The 27,965-nt window shown below is 44.4% G+C and overlaps 1 protein-coding gene across 2 annotated transcripts in view; it reads left to right on the top strand.

Annotated features, from left to right (window-relative positions):
- The window catches only part of OGDH (oxoglutarate dehydrogenase), a 52,202-nt gene extending 24,652 nt beyond the window's left edge, over positions 1–27,550 (top strand). Inside the window, exons 3-24 of one of the 2 annotated variants that reach the window (XM_075272949.1) lie at positions 1,812–2,000; positions 3,451–3,553; positions 9,253–9,297; positions 12,026–12,141; positions 12,267–12,421; positions 13,877–14,023; positions 14,127–14,217; positions 14,355–14,534; positions 14,622–14,750; positions 16,163–16,342; positions 17,297–17,449; positions 17,531–17,633; positions 18,353–18,481; positions 18,565–18,715; positions 19,124–19,251; positions 20,248–20,426; positions 20,536–20,607; positions 21,132–21,257; positions 21,546–21,618; positions 24,358–24,521; positions 24,628–24,782; positions 24,875–27,550. In XM_075272949.1, coding sequence (XP_075129050.1) covers positions 1,812–2,000; positions 3,451–3,553; positions 9,253–9,297; positions 12,026–12,141; positions 12,267–12,421; positions 13,877–14,023; positions 14,127–14,217; positions 14,355–14,534; positions 14,622–14,750; positions 16,163–16,342; positions 17,297–17,449; positions 17,531–17,633; positions 18,353–18,481; positions 18,565–18,715; positions 19,124–19,251; positions 20,248–20,426; positions 20,536–20,607; positions 21,132–21,257; positions 21,546–21,618; positions 24,358–24,521; positions 24,628–24,782; positions 24,875–24,995 — 2,889 coding nt within the window. In that variant the 3' untranslated portion in view covers positions 24,996–27,550. The remainder of the gene's footprint in view (positions 1–1,811; positions 2,001–3,450; positions 3,554–9,252; positions 9,298–12,025; positions 12,142–12,266; positions 12,422–13,876; positions 14,024–14,126; positions 14,218–14,354; positions 14,535–14,621; positions 14,751–16,162; positions 16,343–17,296; positions 17,450–17,530; positions 17,634–18,352; positions 18,482–18,564; positions 18,716–19,123; positions 19,252–20,247; positions 20,427–20,535; positions 20,608–21,131; positions 21,258–21,545; positions 21,619–24,357; positions 24,522–24,627; positions 24,783–24,874) is intronic. The other variant, XM_075272950.1, reaches the window with a different exon arrangement.
- The last annotated feature ends 415 nt before the right edge of the window (positions 27,551–27,965 follow it).

The following is a 27,965-nucleotide window of genomic DNA, read 5'->3' as shown; positions in this document are numbered from 1 at the left end:
AGACAAAGAGGAACCCTGGAGACATGTTTGCTGTACAGAGTTGTCAGTAATGCACAAGTTACCTCAGGAAGTATTTGCACATTACTTGTGTCCATAGTAAAAAGCTGTTTTGGATTAGCTGGTATTTTGGCTCTCCGGGGAAGTTACGTCATACATACACTAGGACTTCGTGTTCCCAAACAGATCAGGAAATAGTATTTTGCTGACAGTTTCGCCTGCAGACAAAGTCCTGTCTCGGCAATGTCTCCAGAGTTCCCTCTTTCTGCTGAATTTACAGAAAATGGAGTTTCTATCTATTGGTATTGACCAGTTTGGAAATGTTGTAGTGCACTATGGCCGACATGTGACCAGAACCACAGAACTCTGGATGGGCTGTGTGTACTCGTGAATTGTAGGGCGATACATCTGTCCCATGGGATATCCTGACTATGCCAATGGTCTGCAAAAATTCAGTAGATCATTACAAAACGGTGTAGTATTCTCTGCACTTTGACATCAGTTTGTGAAGGAGCTGGTCACACGGGGTTAAAGTTCGCCTCCTGCACAAGTTTTATCAAAGGTTTGCGCAGTTTAGAAACCCAGCGTTCATGTATCCTATTGGGGGTTCTGAGTTAACAGGAGGGTCCTCATCTCTGGGTTAGATAGTAGAGTGGGTACAAAGAGCTGTCTGGACAGGTATATATTTGCATGAGCACTGCGGTATAATGGTGGCGTTACAGGGAAAACGAACACTTAGACCTGCTTCACATGGGGGGGCTTGGTCTGTGAATTACAGACCAGATGTCCCCTGTATTTCCCAGAACAAACCCTGAGCCTGGATCTTGACTCTCAGCATTATAGACGTCATTGTCCCTGCTTCACTATAGCTATTCTGTCCCCATACTGAAAAGGTGAATACATTTTGGGACAGTAGAGTCAACAATGGCAAGAAGAGATTCCTAGCACCATAGATAAATATGGTGCTGAGAGTCTGGGTGCAGGAAATACTGCCGACATCTGGTCCATATCTTTGGCTAAGGTTGGGGCACTATATGATCTGCTTGACCCTTGAATGTCTTAAATGGAGGACGCCACCTTGTATAACAAACAATGACTTAGTATATGAATACTGCCTCCCTAGACTATAAGACTCCTCGTCACATCTGTACACTGACTTTAGATGAAAAAGGATGGCGCGACTGCTGTATCTGCCATAAGTTGTAGCCAACAAGCGACCTCATAGATTTTTAGTGGAGTGTTAGGTTTTTCCTTGAGGTGTCTGTGCCCATGACCACTGACCATAGTGGTGGACATAGCCTAAATTATGCTTGCATATTTCATATTCCAGGGTTTTTCCATTTGCTTCTGTGAAAACAGATGAGTACGTAAATGTTTGAGCTGGGATACTCCTTTAGGTTCCCTCTCAATGGATTTCACATGGAGCCTTTGCATAAGGAAGAACCTGCACAGATATGTGTTCTCCACAGGTGCCGCCATGTTATCGACAAGGAAGTGGAAACTGTACCCCTGACATAGTGGTAGGGTATTTATACCAGGACCTCTTGTTTTTGGAGATTAGGGAGCTCCTCTCTTTTCTTTAAAGGGTACCTCCACTGATAATAATACGACCTGTGCACGATACTTGTTGGGCGTTCTTGGCAACTTGTACTGCACACTTGGGTATTTGTGTCAGAGGGTAGGAAGAGTATCAGCACTTATATAGAATTGGTTGTCAGACTTCCAACACCTCTAGTTCAGAGGAGGCTTTTTAGCATTTGCATATCTGTTGGTCCCTGTGCACTTACAAGTTGTCCTTTCCTCTCTTTCTGCAGTCATGGGACATCTTCTTCCGAAACGCCAATGCCGGAGCACTCCCTGGAACAGCTTACCAGAGCCCTCCACAACTGGGTGGCAGCCTGTCTGCCGTCACCCAAGCACAGTCACTAGTGCAGGCACAGCCAAATATAGGGAAGCTGGTGGAAGATCATCTTGCTGTGCAGTCCCTCATTCGGGCATATCAGGTATGTTCTTTCCTAGCCCCCTATTCACCTCCATCTTCCTCCCTGATAACGTACAGAGTAATCTGTTTTATAAGTCCTTATACAGGTAATTGGTTTATACCCAGCTATAGCTCCAGTGTATATTCAGCCCAATACTATTCCAGTACGGGTGGAGAGCAGTGTTAGGGTATGTTCACACGGAGGAATTTGGGCTTCTTTTTTCAGCATGTTGATGAAAGAGGCATCTTGATATTGACACAGATTCCTCGCCTGGATCCGGTGAGCTGGAAGGATCTCTCAAGTTCCTGTGTGTGACCTTACAGTGGTCTGTGGCTTCTATGCCTGCATAACACTATAAATTGACATATACTTGAGGTCTAAACCATCTTATGAATTTGGGTACCATGACTCCCATTGTATAGTAGAAACCAAGTGGAAGCCCCAAAGAGAAGGTAAAAGCACCTCTCTCCAAAACATAGAACCTGCATAGCCCTGATTCTCTTCCACTTCGCAGCAGCTAACACCCAGCTTCTACTATAAGACGGGTGTATGGGTCCCATACTTATGTGAAAAGTAGATGTTAGACCCCCACTTTAGCTGTTAGGTCTATAGCATATCCTATGGATATGTTGTCAGACTACTCCTGTACCCTGTTGTCAGAATACCCCTGAGTTTGTGTATTTAATTTCCTAACTGAGCTTATCTGTAGCCATTTTGTCTCTTGCCTAGATGAAATGGATGTGTAAGTATCGTTCTCCATCTTGTTTTAATGCACTTGTTAGTGGGATAGTTGTAAAGGCCGCAGCAGAAGAGTGTGGGCAGACACTAGAACACCGGGGTAAAATTGGCTTAAAAACAATTGCAAAAAATTCTTTCTGCCCGACAACCACCGACAAAGGGGTTATTACCCAGCTTTCCTAGACTCCTAAACCCGATCTCTGTCTGGGTAGCCATATTGGGACAGAGGAAGTCTAGGTAAATTTGCCATTTGGGACACAACTCTAATATGTTTTCTTCGAGGAGGAAATAGTCTTTAACCACAGCATGAAACCTCTTCCGGCTTTGTATGTTGCTGAGGGAGTCATTTCTATTCTCATATTGGTTAAATGGTGACTGCTTACGGGGGTGGGGGAGGTGTCATTAACCAGTTTGTGTCATTGCTTCTAGGTAAGGGGTCACCACATTGCTCAACTTGACCCCCTTGGAATTAACACTGTTAATTTTGATGAGGCTCCGGTAAATTTCGGTCAGCCGTATGCCGGTGAGGATTCTGTACCAAACTTGTTGTAATTTTGATTTTTGCTTTTCCTCCTCTTTTCTCCTCTTTTCTGTGTTTGTTATTTTATGTGGTGCCTTTTCTTCTTCCCACCCTCTTTCCATTACTCCACAACCACCTCGGTCCCTTACTCCTCTTCATCCATGCTTTCTCTTTTACTGTTCTCTTCTACTCGGCACCTTTTCCTCTATGTAGATCCGTGGGCACCATGTTGCCCAGCTTGACCCACTGGGCATTTTGGATGCAGATTTGGATTCCTGTGTACCAGAAGACATTGTCACATCCTCAGACAAACTCGGTGAGGGCCAGTAGCTCTGGTAGATCAGTCACAGCTTATTGCCCCTTCTCACCCCCCAAGATGTTTGTTTGTCCCCTGCTCGGTGATATGTAGGTGCAGAGCTCACAACTTACAGCTTCTCTACAGACATAGCAGGACGTCTCACGGGGGTTCTTAATCCAGTGCCATTGCCTTGTATGAAGGACCTACTAACTACCCTAAATAATCATCAAAAATAAAGCTACCACTATACGGAGCCTCTGTTGCCAGCCTTGGCAGATTTAAGGAAAAGTATGGCACTCCATTCAGTCCTGTTCTTTACGTGAAAGTGAGAGAAACCATGGCCGAAACTGATGGACCACATTATAACTCAAATGGGTCACCAGTCCGGTCTTATCCATCATAAAGGACCAGGCAGAGTGTTGAGGCTGAACGGAGGCAACATTGGCCTAAAATCTACTTTACCAATGACAGTGCTTATCACCCACCCATGGGATAGGGAATAAGTATCCAATCACTGGACCCCCAGTGTTAACAAGAATGGGGGTCCCCAAGTCCTTGTGTTAATGGAGTAGTCTTGTGCAGGCGTGGCCACCATTCGATTCACTTCTGTGGGACTGAATGGACAAGCCAAGTACAGGGATTTCTTTGTCAGTCCAAAATGGGACATTAAGAGCCCCCTTTCTGATGATTGCTGAGGGTTCCAGCAGCCGGACACCCAATGATCCAACACTTATCCCTTATCCTGTGCATAAGGGATTTTTCACCATCCAAAGATGGTCTTAGAGGATCTCATCTGTTCTGCCCTAAGAATAAGAAGCTGTTAGTTGGAGCTCTGCGTGTAGACGGTAATAACCAATTATTAGACTATAAAAGCTTGTGCTGCTCTCACACCAGAAATTACTAACATAGATTAGTACAACTAGTAACCACTGACTAACCACACGTGGCATGCTCTGGGTGTGTGCGAGGATCAGGCTGGGGGCGCGATTGCTTGGGGTATGGTGCATGTGGTGGGCATGTGTACGTTTTGGTTATGGATTGATCTGTGTACTTCTTAACATGTAAGTATTTTGAGATTTTTATCTTCTAGGTAAATATATCGAGTCTGAATATTTTATATATCATTGTAATGGATACAGTTTGTTTCCCCCTCTTTCTACTAAGTGGCATCCATAGTCACTTGGTCCGATTGTATGCGGTGTACCACGGTGTTGTATTCCCAATGTAGTGAAATATGTTTTGTCGCCTGGATTTGCTCAAGTTACCATTAAAGAGGCAGATCGCGAAAAAATAATGGAGTGAGATGTACTTGACAGAAGTGCTTTAGAGAAATAGAAAATGGATCTCTATATGATAAACATTACGTGTATATATATATATATATATATATATATATATATATATATATATATATATATATGTGCTTATGGCTACATGCGCTGTCTCCAGGTCATTAAAAACGGCACAAATGGTATGTTTGTCTCATCCGTGGTTTTCGCTGATGACGGAGCTGAAAATACGGACAAGTATAGGACCTGCGCCATATTTTTCTCAATTCAACCTGGACACAGAGCCACAAAAACTACAGCTGTGTGTATGGGCTCATTGAAATGTATGAGTCCGTATTTTTATCTTCAGTTGTGGGCTAAGATGAATAAATGGGATCTTTAATTGATCTACCTATTCTCTCTATACATAGCTTGCTGCAAAGATAGATTTTAGAATGGTACCAGTTCACTTTTTGTAAATCAGTCCTATTGTGTACGGCCTAAATCATCTAGTCACAGACCACCCTTTTAATATCTAAGGGTGCATGCACACTGAGTAACGCCGGGCGTGTATGAGAGCCGTACACGCCGGCATTACAGCAGACTGCCGAACACTTCCCATTCACTTCAATGGGAGCGCTCGTAACAGCGGCGTTTACGAGCGCTCCCATTGAAGTGAATGGGAAGTGCTCGGCAGCCCTGCTGTAACGCCGGCGTGTACGGCTCTCATACACGCCCGGCGTTACGTAGTGTGCATGCACCCTAAATCACCAGCCAAGAGCTGGAAATTTTCATCAATGGGGTGTATTATGGTGGCCACTCCGATGGCAGCCCATGTAATATATGGAAAGTTCAAATCCGCCAGAAAGTGAGCCAAGGCTTGTTAATAGCTGTCCGCCTGGTTCTAACGGGACTCCACTCCGGGTTTCTTTTGGATAATCCCTTAAGGTAGCATTCCCTCCAAAATGTTATTCCCTGGCTTGTTGTATGATGTAAATTTTATCAAGCCCAAGTTGTCCCTGACTGACATCATATTCCAGATCCACGAAAACCTGAAATCTCTTATTGGATGGGAGGGAGAAGAGAAGTCTAAAGCATAGCTTTTGTTTTAGTCTGTTATTAATAAACTAAAATAAAAATCATGTTTTTGATAAATATTCTCCATCCAAAGAGATGATCAGGGCTCTAGAGCTGGTTAGTAGTTCTGCCCCAGCGTCCTATGTGTGGACAGGGCATCACTTTTTCTATTCACTCCTATGAATGTTCTCCTCATTGAGAGTCTCATAGAAGTGAACAAAAAAAAAAATCTGACTCCATGTCCCCACAGAAATGCTGTGTTATGTAGACCCGGTTCATATCCATGATTACAAACAGAAACCTATAAGCATTAAAGGGGCTCTATCATTGGAATAACGTGTTTTTTGATATTCATATGCCTGAATAGCCTTTAAAAAGGCTGCTATTCTTTTTTATAAGACCCCGTCCCTCCCCCACCACCTGTTTTTATTGCATACTGGTAAAAACGATATGTAAATGAGCCTGTCCGTGCACCCTGGGCGTTCCTCCAAGCCTATGTGCACCCCCCTGCGTCGTACCTTCAAACCGCCCCCTCTGCAGTATATGCTCAAAGTTATTCCTCCTCCTCTCTTTGTGTAACCCCGCCTCCAGCGTCTCTCATATCGCTGCTGTACATTGAAATGTCGGGCATACACAGTAGCGCTACTGCACCATCCCCGAGCGCCATTCTCTTATGCGCTTTCTTCCACTGTCAACAAGAAAATGGCGCTCAGGCATGTGCAGTAGAGGTCAGAAGGGAGCGTTACTGCGCATGCCCCGACATTTCAATGTACAGCAGCGATATGAGAGACGCTGGAGGCGGTTTTACACGGAGAGAGGAGGAGGACTAACTTTGAACATAAGCTGCAGAGGAGGCGGTTTGAAGGTATGATGCAGGCGGGTGCACGCAGGCTTGGGGGAACGCCCAGGGTGCACGGACACGCTCATTTACATATCAGTTTTACCGACTGGTATGTAATAAAAACAGGGTGGGGGGGTCTTTTAAAAAATGAGTAGCAGCACCTGAATAGCCCTTTTTCAGGCATATAAATATAAAAAACCACGTTATTCCAATGATAGATCCCCTTTAAAAAGCGGTTACCTAAAGCAAACCTGCGGACCCCATACACTATAATGAGGTCCGTGTGGTTTCTGCACGAAACATGCAGAGAGAAAAGTGCTGCTTCCAGGACTTTTCTCTCCACATGTTTTGTGCGAAACCACACGGACCCCATTATGCGATCCGCCGATTTCCCAGGTAACCGCTTTTTAATGCACATAAGTTTCCATTCAGGGGGTCACCAAGCGGATTTCCTAAATGGAAACCCGAATGCAGATGTGAACCAGGCCTTATTGCTGATCACATGACACAGCTGAGGACCAGAAGGGAGCAAGTAACTCCTAAATACAGTCACCTGTAAAAGTATTACTTTCAGTACAGTTTACACAATGTAATATTTGTAACAGATCAGGGAGTAAAATATTGTGGGAGATTTTGTCCAAGACTAAGTAAACCTTTGAGATGGTAGTTGTGGAAAACATTTGGATGCATTCAGAATCAGAATGTAGAGGGACATATAGGACTATACACATAGGGACATATACACATAGGGACATATAGGACACGTCTTTGGGCCTCCGCTCCATCACGGCCAAGTCTACCGTCCATAGTTCATTATACAAAACCAATAGTTTACAGCATTGATGGGAAAGCCGGGATCACCAAATCCTATCTGTCTGATGCAGGGGATGTACCCCAAACTGAAGCACCATAGGATCCCCCAACTTAGATATAAGGCCGCTTGTAGTGTTACCTGTCATCATGGAGATCGGTGGTGGTGTTTGGAGATTTAGCGATCCTGGTATCTCTGCTTCTTGCTAAGTGATATACTGACTAGAACAAGATACACAGACAACACCCAATGTCCCGGGGCCGCAGTAGTTTTTGTGATCTCCAGTCACTAGCATTTATTCAGAGGTCATATATAGATATACAGATATACGTAGTAGAGATATATATAGAGTCAAAGCAGTGGTTGCAAAAAGTAAGTGCTTCTAGGAAAAATCCCTCTATAATGCCGGATGTATGAAATCCATGACAACAAACCCTTGGTATGAAATGGATGGCACGTAGAACTGCAGAGATGTTAGTATTACGGCTACCTCCTGTTGTACTGCTGACCGCGTCCTCCACTAATACTATAAATGTGGTGGCGGGGGATGCGATTGGTTGCTAAGCAACCGTACAGCGACAAAAGGCATTTTTCCGGCAGGTGACAAAATCGGCAGTGTACCAGGAGGCGCCCTGTAAGCCGCAGTGCCCCATTACTACTGTAAGGAGCTCTCGTCCTGCTATCTTCTATATCACAATACAGCATATATTGAGTTGTTTAGGTTAGACGTCATAAAGCTCTGTGCATTGGACCTAAATGTGGCGCCTGTGCACATCATTACAATAGGTACCTGCAGCTGAGGTTGCGGGTGCTTCATGTATATGTAGGGCTGTAGGCCGTCCGCTCACGGGGAATGGCTGCCAGTGGTGCTTGTTTAATGCAGTCCTGGACGACAATCCCTCATCTGAGAGTCTACACATGGGTAAGCAGTGCGTCAGTCACTGATACTATAGTCTGATATAATCTGTATCTATAGCCATGTTAAATCAGCTCATAGGCCATAATAATAGAGTCTTATCCTTGCTAGTCGTTCATGATGTGTCCCGATGACTTGGATCTCTATGGCTGAGCTGTATAAAAGGTGTTTGGGTCATATTATGGATTTCTTTCCTGCTAGGATGGCTCTGGACAATATGGTGCATGTAAATAGTGGGCTCAGACCACCGCTCATCTCTATTAAGAACCAGTAGGATATGACTTGTAGGGCTCTGTGCGCACAACTCTCGTATAGGCTGCGTTACACGTCAAACATATCCACAGGCCTTTGATCACCTGCTATATATTATTTTCTTTTTTCAATCTATGGCACTGTATGCCTATTGTAGCCTCTGCCGGGGGTATACATTGGGAGCGTGTGCACAGAGCCTTATTTTTGTCTTCCAGTCCTGTGTGTGAAGTGTGACATAAGGCTGTCTTCCAATGGGATAAGTAAGAAGCTGTTCCCATAGATCTCTGCAGATCTATGCGCGTCTCTGGTTATTCCACCGCAGTGTGCGTATTACAGGACGGGACTATGGCCGCACGCTGGAAGCTATTACATGCCTGAGTGCTTGTGTTCTTTTCTCTCCCCATTACGTTGCAGAGATGGCTTGCAGCTTGTATGAGCCCCTTTGTGTGCTATGAGATTTTATATTTAAAGATTCCTCTCTTTTCCCCATGCTGCGCTCCTCCTCTTTTTAACCCCCAACCCCCTTGTGCTGCACTCTCCTAACACACTCAGACCTGTCAGCATTCCTGGATCGGCTTCGAGTTCTCACAGTGGGAGGTACGCAAAATATCCTTTATTTAACAGCCCTCCCCGCCACCTTCTCCTCTTCATACCTTCTCCACTCCCTCTCCTCCTCCCAAGCACATGTTTTTGTTATAGAAGTCCTACCTGTACCCACAGCAGTTGTCATATGGCTTCACATAGGGCTGCATAAAGGACGCTAGGGGTAATAACCTAATATGTTATAAACCGGATGACTCTCCTTACAGGCATAGGACAGGGAAATTGGATTCCCCGCCATTGCTGTAGCAGGGGTGGTTGCGATATGCAATGTTATGAGGGCTCCATTCACAGAGTACAGGCTGCTGTATAAAGTGGCTGTAGTCTGTAAGTCATTGTTTCTAGATAATGTGTATGTCAGTGAGGTGTATGCTGGGAAGTGCCTGCTGCAGGGTACTGTGTGTAAGGTTATGTTCACACTGTGTTTTATAATCTGTGGAAATTCTATATAGGTGCAGGATGACGTGTTGGACATCAGTCTCAGTCCATCTGTAACTAAATCAGCAGTGAGCCTAGAAGTGTCAAACTCTCGGACTAGCCGACCCCCATGCTCAATTTCAAGATGCCCAATCCCTTGCTCTGGTGTGAAGTTAGAATTAATGCTAGGTTCACATCTGCACCCGGGGTCCTTTGTTCTGGTCTGGCAGAGGACACACGAACTACTAAAACTGCGGCCACTGAGTGTCCGTTGTTGTAAACTGAAAAAGTCGGGCTTGCAACACTTTCGTCAGATGATCTTCATTAGTCAATGTGACGGGGTTTCCGGTGCAGATGTGAACCCAGCCTAATGGAGTCTGGCCATGGCTGTGTAAGGTGTATGCTCGGGGTTGCGATGTGGTACACTGCAGTATTCTATACAAGTTATTATATATAAGACGGTATCTTGACGGTGAGTGACGTGGACCAGGATTATTGTAATATTTACCACAAACTAATGGAAGGAAATTGTCTCATTGAGTTGGGACAGTGCATGAAACCGTGCCAAACCCTACTTGTATGGGGGTTTCATACAAAGTGAACTTTGTGGGCGTCAGAGCCGAGCCGTCCTAGGTGAGCTCTGTAGGAAGAACATTATAAATGGAGCGTGAATACAACACATCACCTCTTCTTATTTCCAGGGATTGCATAGTTTACCGTTTGTGTTTTTGTTTTTTAATGTTACCTCTGAACATTTTTGTCAGAGCTTATACTGGGCCTTATTTAGATGAGGCGGCCCGTGATCAGCGTCCTTCTGTCTGTATCTTAGCCTAGCCAATGGAAGGGAAGGTGGTCGCGTTACAGCTCGCAAGTATCCAAACCTGATGCGACTGTCATTTCACGATTGCAGCAACTTGCATGGGGAATAAATATTTGATAATTCTGCTTTGTTGTGTGTACAGGGCCTTAACACAGGGGTTAAAAAACACTAGTCCCTGTGTCTTGTCCTACATGGGGCCATAAAAAATAATGGGCCAATGTGCTTGCCATTAAATCATGGCTAACCCTGACAAAGCACGTGTATGGAGCCTAAGAGGCCATTCACATCATGTTTTTAGCACCTGTTAAAAAAAAAAAAAAATCCATCCATTTTCATAGTCAGTATTAAAAATAAGATGCCAAAAAAAAAAAAAAAGGATAAAAATTCTAATTTTTTTTTTTTTTTTTTTTTTTTGCATCTCTTTCAATCATTCGTCAAACTACAACTTTCATTCTATGGGAGTTCTAAGAAGAGCTGAGCAAGTATGCATGCTGGGAGTTGTAGTTTTACAATAGCTGGAGTGTAGAGATGAGCGGGTACTATTCGATGGAATACCTCAGCGCCATAGGTATTTGTGTAATCGGGCGTACACCAAGTGGTTAAGCGCGTCGAATACTCGATGCGTTTAACCCCCTGGTATTCACCCGATTACACAAATACCTATGGCGCCGAGGTATTCCATCGAATAGTACCCGCTCATCTCTACTGGAGTGTTAAAAGTTGTTGGTCCATGCTAAATGGATGCTAAAAACATCTAGGGGATTGTACTGGGTTGGAAAGACATGGCTGTTACATTCCCCAAACAGCACTTCACCTGTTTACTTCAATGAAGCTTAGCTGCAGTACTTGGTACAGCCAGTTGTGGTGCTGTTTTTGGAAAAAAGGAGCCATGTTCATCTTATTCTGCAGGACCTATTTAGGTTTTCAGGGTCACTGAATATACAATATATACAACTGAGGAGTTAGGTGCTATAAACTGATTTTCTTGTGTTGTAGCGGTATTGCGGCACATTAATAGCACTTAGTGGCGGTTTAGTACAAGTGTGTATGAAACTAGTCAATATGCTGATTCTATTCTCTAATCCGACTGTAAATGAAATGAAGGTACTCTCAGGACACATGTAGATTAATGTCTCTCTTCTACCCCCCACCTACCATTCTGCTTGTCCCCCTTCATCTGCTTTCTGTCCCGGTCACTGCCACTATTATGTGCTGTCATCTCTGTCCTGTAAATCTCAATCAACCACATTTGCAATGATACCATATTGCTTTCTATAACAACTGTGTTTGATGGTCTCTCCACTCTCCTATCCCCTTTCCGGGTTGTCTCTTCTCCTGTCCTGTCCGTTCCATCTTCCTCTTCTTTCCACTCAATCATTAACACTTTCACTCCCTTTCTGTACTGCTCATTGCATGGCTGGCTGCAATGCGTTTCTCCTTCTGTAACGCTACCTTCGTCTGTCTGTCTCTGATCGCCGCCCTCCACAGGGTTTTACGGGCTACAGGAATCCGACCTGGACAAAGTCTTCCATTTGCCAACCACTACATTTATCGGAGGGAATGAGACCGCGCTGACCCTTCGAGAGATCATTAAAAGACTGGAGGTGAGGGGTGACAACCTGCTGAATATGTTATTGAAGCCCCTGCAGTAAAGGCGCATTGTGCTCGCTCTTCTGGGCTTTGTCTTTTTTTTTTCCTGCTTCGCTCCATCTGTTGTTTCCGTGTACAGGTGTCCTACTGCCAGGCCATTGGCGTTGAGTTCATGTTCATCAATGACTTGGAGCAATGTCAGTGGATTCGGCAGAAGTTTGAGACCCCGGGAGTTATGCAGTTCACCAATGAGGAGAAACGTACTTTGCTTGCAAGATTGGTTAGATCTACCAGGTGCGGCCATTGATTCTTTAGATAAGTCTATGATGTTCTTTTGCATTTGAGTCACGCTATAGTCAATAATGGCAAATTATGAAAGTGGTTTTATGGCCCCAAATTGAACTTTCATACTTATGACCTATCCACGGGAAACCAGGGGCTTCTAGTGAACGGCGGCATGTGCAGTCCTCAAGCTCAGGGAAGGGGCAGACAGACAACCAAAACACCCCCTCCCCTTCCCCAGCATCTACTGCACCCAAAAACTCTGACCATTTTAATTTTTTACATTTTCCAGTAGCTGCTGCATTTCCCCCCCCCTAGGCTTATACTCAAGTCAATAAGTTTTTACAGTTTTTTGTGGTAAAATTAGGGGGGTCGGCTTATATTCGGGTCGGCTTATACTCGAGTATATACGGTATACCTGAAGAAGAGGCCTAGAGCCTCGAAAGCTTGTAATCTGTCACCATTATTAGTTAGCCATTAAAAAAAGGTATCAACTACTTAAGACTCAAGTTTTTTTGTTTTGTTTTTTGTTTTTTTTTTATATTTCCCTCTCACTGGACACAGTGGTAAGCCAATTCATGAAGGAATTTGGAATGGCCTCTAAGGCCTCATGTACATGACTATGTGCACTGTCAGTGTGCTGTGTTTTTCATGGCTAGCACACTGACCTATTAATTTCTATGGCCTCATATTCACGACTGTATTTTCACAATATTATGTATGTGGCCATGAACAGGACTCATGACAGTTCTTATTCCTGTCTGTTTTGCGGCCCATGCTTACTGTCCTCAATGAATGGGGCTGTGGAGACGTGGGTGGCACACGGATGTCATCCATATGCAATTCAATCATGGCTGGGGAATTCAACAAACTCTTTTGCATGTCACCTAAATCAGCTCCACATTTCTCCCTAAGCGAAGTTCCAACCACTATACAGACTGAGTATAGTAGTATAGTACTCAGTAGTTATATCTACAAATACCGTACCCACCACAGGGCAGATGACCTGAATTAGCTGCATTATAAGATTCTACGCTTATCTACAAGAGCTCTTAGAGGACAGCCCCTTTTAGGTCACATTAACGTCATCTTTTTGGGACCCCTCCCTGCCTATGTATGCCTGTTAAGGCCTCTTGCACATGACCAAGTGTGCAGGCCGAGGCTCTCCTGATGGATAGGTCTGATGCTCCGTTCCGATGCTTATAGAGCCGGTCTTACCCTTCTCTGCGGCATCGAAATCTAAACTCCATTGAGTCAACGGGACGGGTACATTCTGCTATAAAATCACACACCTTGGTCGTGTGCATGTCGCTTTACAGAGCCGCTCGGCCAACTTCTGCTTTTATGAGACAGTCCTTGTAATGTCATTATAGCGTGACTTGGATGGATGAAAAATTTCCTTTTTCACTATGGTTATATTTGTCAGTGTATTACCAATTATTACAATGAATCTAATCTCACTTCTAGATTTGAGGAGTTCCTCCATCGTAAGTGGTCCTCTGAGAAGCGTTTTGGATTGGAGGGATGTGAAGTATTGATTCCAGCCCTGAAGACCATCATTGATAAATCCAGTGAGAACGGTGTGGACTATGTCATTATGGGGATGCCACACAGGTAGCCAGCATTGTATTACTCTATTCTATATATACGTCTTTGTTACGTCGTCTTGCCACATTGACAAGATCTGATCATTGTTTATACCCGGACTGTTCTACAGAGGTCGTCTTAATGTCCTGGCCAACGTGATCCGAAAAGAGCTGGAGCAGATTTTCTGCCAGTTTGACTCTAAGCTGGAAGCTGCAGATGAGGTAAGTTTTTTTTTTTTGTTATTTTTGGCCAGCTATCATGATAACCAATGAGGATACTCAATGATGGGGCTATATGGGGCTCACAATCTACATAGAAAAAAGGATACTCAATGATTTTGCCCTTCCTCCTTCTTCAGGGTTCTGGAGACGTGAAGTACCATTTAGGAATGTATCACAGGCGGATAAACAGGGTAACTGACAGGAACATCACCATGTCATTGGTCGCCAACCCTTCCCATCTTGAGGCTGCCGACCCTGTTGTCCAGGGCAAAACCAAAGCAGAACAGTTCTACGGTGGGGATAATGAGGGCAAGAAGGTAATAAGATGGAGCTGGATGGTTCATAAGGGGCACAACTTAATTTGGCTCATTGATTTAACACCTTTGCTCTCTTTGTTATCTCAGGTAATGTCTCTCCTCATCCATGGAGATGCTGCATTTGCCGGTCAAGGGATAGTGTATGAGACTTTCCACTTGAGTGATCTGCCATCATACACTACACATGGCACTGTCCACGTAGTGGTCAACAACCAGGTATGTCACTTATATGTGAAGTATATGCAAAAATTGTGTATTCTTAAAGTGTGTCTAACTTAAAGAATTTTTTAATTCATGAACGAATAGCAGGTTGTGGTAACAATATATCCCTTGGATAGGTCATTGTTGCAGGTCTGATTCCCAAGACCCCCAACTATCAGCTTGTACAAGAGACTGCCTTGTTTGGAAGAACATTAAAGTCTCTTACCTGGGAAAACAAGTGCTGTAGGTTGTATAGTGGCTGTAATTGATTTTGCAGCTCAGCCCCTTTCACTTGAATGGGGCTGAGCTGCTCACAGGTCATGTTCAAGTGTGAGCGCCTCTGTCACTTCAAACAGTTGATATTCCATTTGTGACCTCAGGATAATTGAATCATTCCCTTCCTTGACTGTATCCTTATCTCTCTGCATTCACTGATCCCCCCCCCCATATACAGAAAGCCCAGTTTACAATGAAATCTATGGAGAGGGATGAGGAAAACAAAAAAGACAGAGTACAGAGAGAGACATAAGACTGTCTACAACATCCAGTGTGTCCTTTCAACAGAGCTGGATAACAGTTCCCCTGATAATCCTGCTTTGTTGTGAGGGAACTGTCACTGTATAGTGCAGAGGGGTTTCATACAGTATGTCTGTGCTGTCAGCAGTTGTTATACTCCTCTCGCCTTCCCTCTCCATAGACTTCTATTACTTGCAGCTTAAAGCTAAACACACATCTGTGTACAGGTTTTATCTGGTACAGAAGGAGGGGAAGCAAGTGATTTCCTAAAAATAAAGTCTTATTTTTTTATTTTATTTTTTTTTAAAGTTATGGGTGGTTTTGCTTAAAGGAGTTGTCCAGGTATTGGACAAATCATTCCTCCGACTTTCTGTTGTCCACCGCCACTGTCCATTTGAGTGCACAACGTTCCTTCATCGCCAGATGTCCTGCACCAACCATGGAAGCTGAGGCTGATTAGTGGCCTCAGCAACCTGGGAAAGGACCTGGTGACATATGAATGATGTCACTGTGGGTCCTTACCAGCCACCACTGATGCCAGTGGTCATGTGCAGTGCAGGACTTCTAACCGTGAAGGTACGGTAAAAGGACAGCAGTGAAGTACAGATGAGTATGTTTTGGTTTTTTTAATGTTGCACCTTCCCTAGCCTCCTCTGTGATTTGTCCAATTCCTGGACAACCCCTTTTAAAGAAACTAATCAAAGTTAATTGATCCTGCAGAGGAAGGCTTTGTATAGATGTGATGCAGGCTTCTTCCACTTAACTACGGACTACAATGAATATAGTGTTGTAGCGGGGATATTATATAGGGTGCATAGAATATTTAGGGTGGGTTATATTCTAAGGAAAACTTTCAACTATTAATTTTTATTCAAATTCCCTAAATTTGAGATTTTTTATTTTTGTATCAGATTGGTTTCACCACTGATCCTCGTATGGCCCGCTCTTCCCCGTACCCGACTGACGTGGCTAGGGTTGTCAACGCTCCAATCTTCCACGTCAACGCCGATGACCCCGAGGCTGTCATGTACGTGTGCAACGTGGCTGCAGAATGGAGGAGCACCTTCCACAAAGATGTGGTTGTGGATCTGGTAAGTGGCCGCTTTCACTGCTCGTCCCTCCCCAGGGAGGGATAATCTCATATCATGGAAACAGAACGTGACATTATATGTCAGACGTGTTCTACGGTGTCTGGTTACTAATGTCAGTATTACAATGTTAATGATTGTGTGTTTTATCTTAGTAACGTGAGTCATGTACTGCTTGTATATCGCTTGTTCTTTAACCTTTCTGTTCTTGAACAAGAAACAATGCATTTCTAAGAAACCTGAGGGCGTTCCCATTCCGTCACCCCAACACAACCATGATCGACTGTTTCCAGTCCCATAATGCAGTTTTATGACAGATATCAGCTCTCATAGTGGTTGCGTCAGAGATTTAGATTCAGAATTAGGACCAGTTTTTGGTGGAGTCAGAGTTGGTAAAAAATTACTAAGTCCTGAAATTCCACACCAAATTCCTCACCATTTTCCTCCGTGTCAATGGACCCTTAGAGGATTTTTACTACTTCTGAGTGACCACGGCTTGAAGGAATCGAGAAGTAGAGGAGTTGGAGTCAGAGGTTCGGCCTACCAACTCCCCGGCCCTGCATTGCAGTGGCAGATGTGTCCTGCAATCCAGTGCCCCATATCATTATTCAGGAAGGTTTGATGATGACCCTTTTCAGTTTCCATATAACCACGTCCAGGTATAACGAAAAAATATTTCTGATTGCAAGAAATTGCCGAGCAGAGTAGGCCTCTGACTAAATACATACACGTAGATGAAGGGCAACCAGACCTGATAATGTAATGTGTATGGCAGGTGTCCAGACTTTCCTAGACAGCACATAGTTGGATTCAGGGCAGTGGAGTCGAAGCCAAAAATAAAATTCCAACTTTAGTGTCAAAATAATTGAATTGCTAATTATAGTGATGCAAATATTGCTTCTTTATTGATGGTGGGTATACTGGATCATCCTATTAAATGCATCTTTTCCTCTATAGGTCTGCTACCGCCGTAATGGGCACAACGAGATGGATGAGCCTATGTTCACCCAGCCACTGATGTACAAGCAGATCCGTAAACAGAAGGCAGTACTACAGAAGTACGCAGAGACCCTCATATCACAAGGAGTGGTCAATCAGCCGGAGTATGAGGTATGCAGTCCACAAGATACATCCAGGAGCTGTGTGCTGGGTCTTGTAGTTCTTGCATTAACCTGTGAATGTGCATTGTAGGAGGAAATAGCCAAGTATGACAGAATCTGCGAAGAGGCACTTACGCGCTCAAAAGATGAGAAAATCCTTCACATCAAGCACTGGCTGGACTCCCCATGGCCAGGTATGTGAGCAGTTTCATGCTTGTCCATATATGCAGCATGCCCTATTACAGTACACTGACATTATTGAATTTAGTTATAGTGGCATACAAGGCAATGATCGGGGGTTTAGGCGCATGTTTGGCACAAGAATGGGCCTTATGCACCAAACATGTGTCTCAATATCATACCTCTATACCAGTTTTCGGCCTTAGGGAGAATATTGAATTTACCCCAATGGTTTAAGTGATTAAAGTGGTTGACCTGCATACAACCTTTTTATGTAGATTGTGAGCCCCATATCACAATGTACATTTTTTTTCTCCTCTCAGTATGTCTTTGTAGAATGGGAGGAAATCCAGGCAAACACGGGGCGAACATACAAACTCCTTGCAGATGGTGTTCCTGCCAGGATTGGAACCCAGGACTCCAGCGCTGCAAGGCTGCAGTGCTAATCACTGAGCCACCGTGTTGCCCCCCTGTCTGCATACAACCTTTGTGACTACTGAGGGGAATCCCTCTCTATTCAAAGTGTAAAGTTCTGATGTAAAGAGCCAAGTACAGCGCTCAGCTACTCGTCAGTCCCATAAATTTGCACAATTGTCATTTCGTATTCATGGGCCCGGTCCTTTAACTCCCATTAAAACTGGGAGATGTAATATTACCTTTCTCCTACAGGGGTCGCCCTTTCATTTAAATAAGCCTTTTGTGCCGGATTCTAATTACATTTGCTGTCGTACAGGTTTCTTCACCCTGGATGGACAGCCCCGCAGTATGTCTTGCCCCTCAACTGGCCTCAGCGAAGATGAGTTATCTCATATAGGAAGTGTGGCCAGCTCAGTCCCTGTGGAGGACTTCACTATCCATGGAGGTAAAGTGTTTTTTTCCTCTGTTCAGGGCCATTTATCTATGTATACCTATTGCGCTTACACACGAACTTCTTGCCTTACCCAGGTCTTAGCCGCATACTGAAGGCCCGAGGAGAGATGGTGAGGGGCAGGACTGTTGACTGGGCATTGGCTGAGTATATGGCATTTGGATCACTCCTAAAGGAAGGCATCCATATTCGTCTGAGTGGACAAGATGTGGAGAGAGGAACGTTCAGGTATTGTCACAATGTGTCATTGAAAATAGGACTAGGTTGCTAGATCTGGATCCCCTAAACACTGAGGTGCGTTACATGGCCTGTTGACCTTAAGTTGTCTCTATAAATGGAAAACCCCAATATTAAAGGGGTGTATGGTCATCACAGAGGGCATCCACCACTTATGATCCCTCTAATGCTAACATGTAGCTACCTTCTCTCTGACAGACTACCACATAACACAAGATCCTTACCGCGGTATGTACTGGAAGCCAAATATGTCACGGGAAGATATTCCCCTATCAAAATTGTCTGCGACGAGACAGTTCCTTTAATTCTCTTCATAGATCCTTTCCATTGTCTGTGCTACACCTTTAATGCTAGATGTCATTGTACAGGAATGTTATAGATCTTGTCTTTCTCTCTCAGCCACCGTCACCATGTGTTACATGACCAAAATGTGGACAAAAGAACTTGCATCCCTATGAACCATCTGTGGCCCAACCAAGCTCCATATACCGTGTGCAACAGCTCACTGTCTGAGTACGGAGTGCTGGGTAAGTCTGTACTGTAATACATTGACCATATAATGCCATCATCATATAGGTCGTAGGATTTAATAGTTGATTCTGTGTGTCTCTGACGTCTGGGTCCTCGGATCAGTGGCAGGGACTAGTAACAGTAACATATATGTCGCAGTATCAGGGCTGGTCCTAAGATGCACCACCTTCTTGCCACTTTTTAAGATACTAAGTGTTGTAGGGATCAAGGTAGGGATGTGTTGACCCATCAGGTTTACTTTAACTCACAGCATGTTATAGCTGGGATGATTTAGGAAAACCTGCACTCGCAGGGGGTTGGACCCGATGGCCCTTGAGGTCCCTTCCAACTCTACCATAAGAAAATAAGAAAGAAAGAAAAATAACTGAAATCTCCTGGTACATAGGAAATCCCAAGATATGCCAGAATTATTAAAGTGATCCTATCATTGGATACTCTTTTTTTTTTTCTGACTAACACGTAGGAATAGCCTTAAGAAAGGCTATTCTTCTCCTACCGCTATTCAGTAGAAATCCGGGTTTTCTTCTTTATGCAAATGAGTTCTCTCGCAGCACTGGGGGCGTCCCCAATGCTGCGAGAGAACTCTCCAGCGCCGCCTCCATCTTCTTATGGAACGCCTTCTCCTTATGTCTTCTTCCGTCCTGGGTTTCAATCTTCTAGGCCTCGGGCAGGGGCCACAAGAAAATGTCTGCTTACTCAGCTGTGTAAGCGGCCATTTTCTTGTGGCCACTTACACAGCTTACTGAGTTAGGAGAAGAACAGCATCTCTTAAGGCTATTCCTACGTGCTAGTCAGAAAAAAAGGGTATCCAATGATAGGATTCTTTTAAGAAACTGGAGCTTCTTAGTAATTCTGGTACGTATTGTGCCGGGGGGAAGGGGGGGGGATTCATTAAGACTGGTTTAGGAGTAATACATTCTCTTCAGTGTATTGCATTGTCCTGATATTTATTGATCCTACTGACGTCAGATTATACTTTGTGTCTCTTTCAGGATTTGAACTTGGGTTCGCAATGGCCAGCCCCAATGCACTGGTCCTCTGGGAGGCCCAATTTGGAGATTTCCACAACACAGCTCAGTGTATCATTGATCAGTTCATCTGCCCTGGGCAGGCTAAGTGGGTACGACAGAATGGAATAGTCCTGTTGCTACCCCATGGCATGGAGGGCATGGTAAGAACGCCTATTTGTAGTGTGCATGGTACAGATCAGAATCTAATGTGTGTAACTGTTATCATGGCCTATTGTATGTAACGTATATAAATCTGTTTTTGTACTTTAGGGTCCTGAACATTCCTCTGCAAGACCTGAACGCTTCCTGCAGATGTGCAATGATGACCCCGATGTGTGGCCTGTAAGTTTTGCAGATTTTCTATATAACTTTGTATGTTACACTACAGATTTGTTAAATGGATTTCAGCGCTGAAATCTTCATCCTGTGGATTGAATCTGTGTCAGTAAGTGGTCTGTCACTTACTGCAATGGAAACCAGGGCAGGCAGCTGTATGCATGTGAAATAGAGCGAATCCTTGGATCATATCGAACTGCAAATCTGTTGCAGAAACCATAGGGGGAGCCTTGGATTTCTGCTGGGGATTAGATGTGGGACATTTCTACCCTCCAAGTCATGTAAACATAATATAGGGATATTGATTTTGAATAGGATGCTGTCTGACCTGTAGTATCCAGTTGGTATTGTACAGATATCTGTATTACATGACAAGTGATGTCCGGGACACCTTATATTAGTGCTAGGTGGAAGTCATGTAATATTTTGAGGTATAGTGTTGGGCAGAGAAACCCCTAACTGACTGTACCCATCCTTATCGATACATGTAGAATCTGATCTTGATTTCTTCCTTGTTTCTTTCTCAACAGAAAGCTTCTGAAGACTTTGCTGTCCGTCAGCTTTATGATTGTAACTGGATCGTTGTCAATTGCTCCACTCCAGCCAACTACTTCCACGTGCTCCGCAGACAGATCCTGCTCCCGTTCCGTAAACCGGTGCGTATGGTTTTGGAATCCTCTATTACAAATATTCATCGGTATATTCTAAGCCTTTACAACATTGGCGCCTGTCCGATTAACCCGATTACCCGATTAACCCCTCCCGCAGTTACAAGCCACCGCAGAGGGCTGCTGATTTCGCCAAACTATGTATTATCTAGTTGCCATTTTATTTAACTGGCCGCCATGTAACGCCGTAAACATTTTTTTTAATTCTTCTCTTGCATTGTATTTCATTATTGTTCACTATTGTGCTTGGATTTACGTTACATTGTTGTCTTACAGCTAATCATCTTCACTCCAAAGTCCCTCCTTCGTCATCCTGAAGCCAGGTCAAGTTTCGATGACATGCTGGCAGGTAAAAGAGGTCATTCTACTTATTAAAGGGATTGTCTATATAATCAAATTCTATTTAATGTCCAAAAACTAATGAAAAGGCATAGTCTCCTGTTCCCAGTCACTTCTTTCCTGATGACGCTTGTTGCCCTGCTGGTCTCTGCTTCCTACGGCAGTGCTGACCCAACATCCAAGATCTCTGCCTATTCTGAAAAGCCTGTTGTATATATCAACGTGATGTCCTCTTTATTCTTTTTTTTATAACTCAAATTTTTATTGAAAATTTTTTTAAACAATAAGAAAAGAAAAAACAATTACAAGTTACAAGGCGAACACCCGCCCTGCGAACAGAAAAAGCACACAGTGCAACACAAAATACAATCAGAAGAATAAAATAAAAAAATAAAAAAAAAATAAAAAAAAAATTAAAGACAAAGAAAGCAACATAGAAAAAAAAAAAAAAAAAGAAAAAGGAAAAAAAGGGGGGGGGAGGGAGGGGTTAGTGGGACAGATGAGTGGGGGAGAGGACTAAATGTGGGGGGTGAAAGGGTAGGTAGGGGTGAGTGTGAGCAGTCAGGAAACCAGTGAGAGCGCTCGCCAGGTCATCCATACCACAGCCAGTTGGGAAGGGCTCGGGAGCAACCACTGGTCAAATACCTGAGACGAACAACAAGAGTATCAATCAGAGGAGGGGTCAGAGCCCAGAAGCGTCCGGTACTCTGCAGACTGTTGAAACCTGAACCAGTAGAACCAGGTTTTGATGTACGCCTCAGTCGTGCCATGCAGGAAAGACGTGAGATTTTCCATGCGCATTATCTTGTTGACCTTCGAAATCCAGAGGGAGAGAGGAGGAGGATCCACTCGTTTCCAAAAAAGGGGGATACAAGCCCGGGCAGCGAGGATCAGGAATCTAAGTAGGGAACGCTTAAAGACCTTTACAGAAGACTCACAATGATTAAGGAGGAACAGGGCAGGGCCCAAATGGTGAGAAGTTTCAGTAAGCTGGAGGGTTATCCGCTTGACCCCCTCCCAGAAGGACGAAAGGGCAGGACAGGACCAAAAAATGTGTAGCAGCGTGCCTTCCTCGTCGCCACAGCGCCAACATAATGGGGAGACCTGAGGAAACATAGCATGGAGTCTCGTAGGAACCCTATACCATCGGGACAAGATTTTGTAGCTGGCCTCCTGGTGGCGAGAGCTGATGAAAGCAGTATGAGAAAGGCGAAAAATGCGCCTACGCTGTTCCTGAGAGAGGGAAAGGGATAAGTCAGATTCCCATTTCAACAAGAACGGCGGAACAAAGTCCTCCGGAGGTTCAACCAGGATCCGGTAAGTGAGCGAGAGGGAGTGGCGAAGGGGGCCAGCACCAACAAAAATCTTCTCCAAGGGGGTAGGTTCGACGCGGAACTCTGCAGGAGCAGGGAGAGAATGTAAAAAGTGACGAAGTTGCATCCCCCGCCAAGCATCCAAAGGGGGCAGCTCGGGAGGGGCCTGGGAATTCAGAAGTGTAGTCCATCCCCCAGCGTCCTGGAAGTGACAGGCACGGAAAATCCCATGACGGCGCCAATTACGAAAAACTCGGTCAAACATTCCAGGTGGAAAGGCAGGATTGCCCAGCACTGGGAAAAGAGCGGAATCCTTAGGGAGGAGAGTGGAGCGAACAAGGCCCCTGGAGCAAATCCGAAGCGTGGGACCAAGGGTAGGGTGAGAAAAGAGAGATGACAATAAGGAGGAGTCCAGCCATGGGGCAACCTGCAAAGGGATCGGAGAGAATGCCTGTTCGATGTAGACCCAAGGTTTAGAAACAGCATGCCTACACCAGTCCACGACACGAGTCAGGTGGGTAGCCAAGTAATAGGACTTCAGGTCCGGAAGCGATAAACCACCGCAACTCTTGGGACGAAAGAGAAAAGCCTTGCTCACTCGGGCGGGTCTGCCCGACCAGATGAACTTCAATTGGACGGAAGTGAGGGATCTAAGAAAAGACAGAGGGATGTGAATGGGAAGCGCCTGCATCAAGTAGAGAAGACGAGGGAGAATGTTCATTTTAAAAATCGCGCATCTCCCGAACCAAGTAAAGGCTCCAGCGGACCATCGAGTACAATCAGCCCTGATAGACGCCAGAAGTGGGGGGAAGTTGCAACGAAAGAGATCTTTCGGGTCCGGAGTAAGATAAACCCCCAAATATTTGAGAGAAGTGGGGGCCCAATGAAAAGGGAAAGATTGACTCAAGGAGGTGGCCGCCGAGGAGGAAAGGGTCACATTAAGGGCTTCTGATTTCGAAAAGTTGATTTTAAAATTCGAAAGGGTCGTGTCCTCTTTATTCTTAGTCTGTGTTTACATAGTATTTTTCTGTATGTGTCTTTATGTGTGAAATGCCCCCCAAACAGCAACCCATTAGTTCAATTCCAAAAATGTTTACAAATGTCAAATTTGTCTTGGCGGTATTGGAGGTGCCATAAATGCCTGATTGGTGCGGTTCCCAACTTTAGTGGCCCTCATTTTTTATTTGAGGCCCCTGCACCCCTCCATACACTTCCATGGACTTCCCTTTCTGTCTATGGGAATTGGAGGAAGTCACTGGACTGCCCTTCTGACAATAATTGACGATCCCAGTGGTAGAACCTGTACCTGTGCAGGGTTCATGGAATATCCTGTGTATATACTACCAGAAATGCAGTGAGATATCCGATGTATTCCATATAATAGCTGATATAACGTTACACTATAACGGATACAATTTCCCATTGTCTTATTCCAGGTACACACTTTGAAAGAGTTATCCCAGATGTTGGGCCCGCATCCCAGAATCCTACTGGAGTGAAGCGTCTGATATTCTGCACAGGGAAAGTGTACTACGACCTGACCAAAGAACGCAGCACCCGAGAAATGGAATCTGATGTGGCCATCACCCGTGTGGAGCAGGTACGAGAGCGTCCTATACGTATACATTTATGGCGAGCAGTTAGAGTCTAGTTTATTGTGCCAGCAAGTGTGACTGAAACCATGTGTCTTTCTCTCATGTCTGCAGCTGTCTCCATTCCCATTTGACCTCATTGAGAACGAAGTGAACAAGTACCCCAATGCAGAGATCGTTTGGTGCCAAGAGGAACACAAGAACCAGGGTTATTACGATTACGTGAAGCCAAGATTACGCACCACAATACACCGCACTAAACCTGTCTGGTGAGTAGGGACCACGTCTCTCCACGTTGTATTATAACACTGGCTTCTTGGCAGAGGTTGTAATTCTAACGTCTTCCCTTTCTGTGCTCCAGGTACGCTGGCCGAGACCCCGCAGCAGCTCCAGCCACCGGCAACAAGAAAACCCACATGACAGAACTGAAGCGATTCCTGGATACCGCTTTCAATCTGAATGCATACAAGGGCCTCTCTTAGACCAGCACACGTGTCCTCCCTCCTTCTGCACTCCCCATATCCCCTCCATACACTCACCTCTGTGTCTTCTGCTTTTTACCTGGCCAGAGGAAAGTTACACACGGCAGCTCCATTGCTGCCATACAACCACTCACCATTAAAATGGTTTTCATGGGGCAAAACCAACAGGAGTTTAGTTTCTTACAAAGGGAGAGAACCTGAAAGTGCGGCTGAATATATATTATGTGTATATGAATGTGATCTGTACAGGGGGCGCTGTTTTCATTATTTAAAGATGAGGACTATGGAATCCGTACTGTGTATTACCCATGTTTTACTCCTGGCAGTTGTATGGAGTCCCTCAGACCGGGGACCCGATTCGGGCAGTCATGCAATATTTTTTAAAGTCATGTTTTATATAAGTAAATACGTTTTATCCCCCCATCTGTAGTAAGCCCCTTGTCATCTGGTATCCATTCAGCTTCTTATGTTACACAACTGAGGTTCTACACTAACCTGCATCACCCCAATCCATACCCCTGGGTTATGTCTGAAGTGGGGGTGTCCGACCTGGATATGATAATGTGGGCGCTACCCTCAGACATCCATGAGGGCATGACTGCAAGTGAGGTTAAAGGGACCCTCTCAGGCCAATTTGGGGGGGGGGGGGGGGGTGTTAGTGTCCTAAATAGCTTTGTTATAAGACTGCCGTGGCCACATTAAAACAAAAGCTTTTACTTACCTAGAGAGGAATCCTCTTGAGTCTTATAAGTCTCATCTTTGGTGCTGGTGCCTGTGCAGTTGTTCAGGGCAGGCGGGGATGTGCTCCTTGGCTTCACTGCGCATGCGCTCAGGGTCAGGCACATGCCCATTGAAACCGAGGAGTATTGCTTTTTTTCCTTTTACAACAGACACTAGACCACAGATCCCATATTATCCTGACCGTTTACCTTTAATGGAGAGGCCCAGTAAAACATGATTGATTTCACCTAGAAACAGCGCCACACTTCTCCATGGATTGTTCTGGTATTGCAGCTTGGCTGAGCTGCCACACAACCTATCTACAGGTCTGGCTCATGCTTTTCAATCCTGTCCAATCCCTTTAATGCTCTACAACGTGAAGACACGGCCTTGTCAACCTACTTAAAATGTAACATATCATCCAGAAGCCAAAGTATTACAAGGAGGGCAGGGGAATATTCTGCCAGTGCACACGGAGAAGGAATCTGTATATTTTACTTTCTCATGATAGTAATCTGAAGGGAAGTGTTCGTGTTGTCGTAGGTGTTAATGCGCTCTCTGGAGAGACTGACATGACAGCTTGTATAGTGAACCACTTATTGTATACAACACTACATCAGGTATCAGATACAAGCTGGGGATTCTAGAGACGGCAGCCGATTACTCATACAGCTTTTATAGGTTTTATTATTTGTATTTAGGAAGGATGGAAGAGGGTTTTATTATATTCCCATCTGTCTTCTCCCTTAAAGGAGAACTACTAAGGTATATATATATCTAAGGGGAGCACAGATGGTATACATGGGGATGCATTGCTATATCGGACACAGGTCATGGACAGAGTGCCGAAGTTTCTCCTTTTTTCTTATCCTGGACAACCCCTTTAAAACAGGGATATTTCTATGTCATGTTATCAGTATTTAGCCATCACTGAGAAAATTTTGGTCTCTCCGAGTTAGGGGACATCATGGCCGCCGGTCAGATTTGCTTCTTACACTTTTTTGCCTGTTCTAAAAAGTGAATTCTGGATTCTAATTGATTACTATCATGCCCAATGCCCCCTTAATTTGCAGTGGACAGGAAGTGTTATCTTAGGGATACCGGTAGAGAAGTTGACACAGTTGTTCTTCAGGTACAGAGATGAGAGATTTAGACCTCGCGCACACGAAAAACGGATGCAGCGGTCTATTTTCATTCATTGGTTTTTAACCTCCATTTGTGTTTTAACATCCAAATAATGGACCTATAGACAAAAATAGGACACATCCGATTTTTTTAATAGACATTATTCACAGTCCATTAAAAAACCTACTTGTGCATGTGCCTATGGTCTTGCAATGTCCCAAAAACGAAAATAAAGACACAAGTATATGAGGCCTTACAGGGTTTTTTCAGATATGGAGTCAAATGAGCATTAAGATTTTAGCGTTTCTCCTTTACGGCCATGGCAGCCATTGCCTAACCTTTAAGCTATACGCATGACTGTAATAAACCTCCGTTACTCATCCTGTCCCGAGCCGCCCTAACATTCAAGCTTGTGTTTTTTGCAGAGTCTTTGCAAATAAACAGGAAACACAAATATAGCAAAATTACCCGGCATCCCTTGGTAAACGTCAAAGCTTCGTTTTCCTCAGTGGGGCGAAGACGTTCATTCAGTTGGATTGAAACCATTAACCCCTTGTAGTTGCATGTGCCAAATTCTGACACACAGCGGAGAGTGAGAAGGGCAGTGGTTATGTTTTCGTGGAACCAAATGGGGGAAAATATCATGAAGAGGCCTCCGACACAAAGCGATCTTATTTATTTTGTTAAAATAAAAAAAAAATATGTATACAGACAGTGTCATGGGAAATCTTTAACCAGTATTTATATGGTACGTTCTCAGAACAGTCAGAAAGGTGTTTAAAGAAAGTTTGGGCACCCTTCTAAAGTCAACGTCCACTTACCAGATGTCTAAAAAGATTAATTGTATCATAATATCTATAGTAGTCGGAGCTCTTCTTTTCTTATACTGACATTCAGACCCCTTGCATAGATGAAGTCCAATGGTAATATTTTCACTGCCTTCTGTCACCACTAGAGGGAGCCTACTGCATAATGTTATACATATTACATGGAGTCTGTCCGCACACAATACTGTATATGCTGTTTATAACCTATTCACAGTATCTTGCAGAGCATTTTCGGAGTCCGCGACTCCATAATAAAAAAAACCGCTTGCAAATCCCTGCGAGGTACTGTGTGTAGGTT

Source organism: Leptodactylus fuscus, chromosome 5 (genome assembly GCF_031893055.1).
Source record: "Leptodactylus fuscus isolate aLepFus1 chromosome 5, aLepFus1.hap2, whole genome shotgun sequence".
Taxonomy (NCBI): domain Eukaryota; kingdom Metazoa; phylum Chordata; class Amphibia; order Anura; family Leptodactylidae; genus Leptodactylus; species Leptodactylus fuscus.
This window is presented reverse-complemented; position numbering and strand designations above follow the sequence as displayed.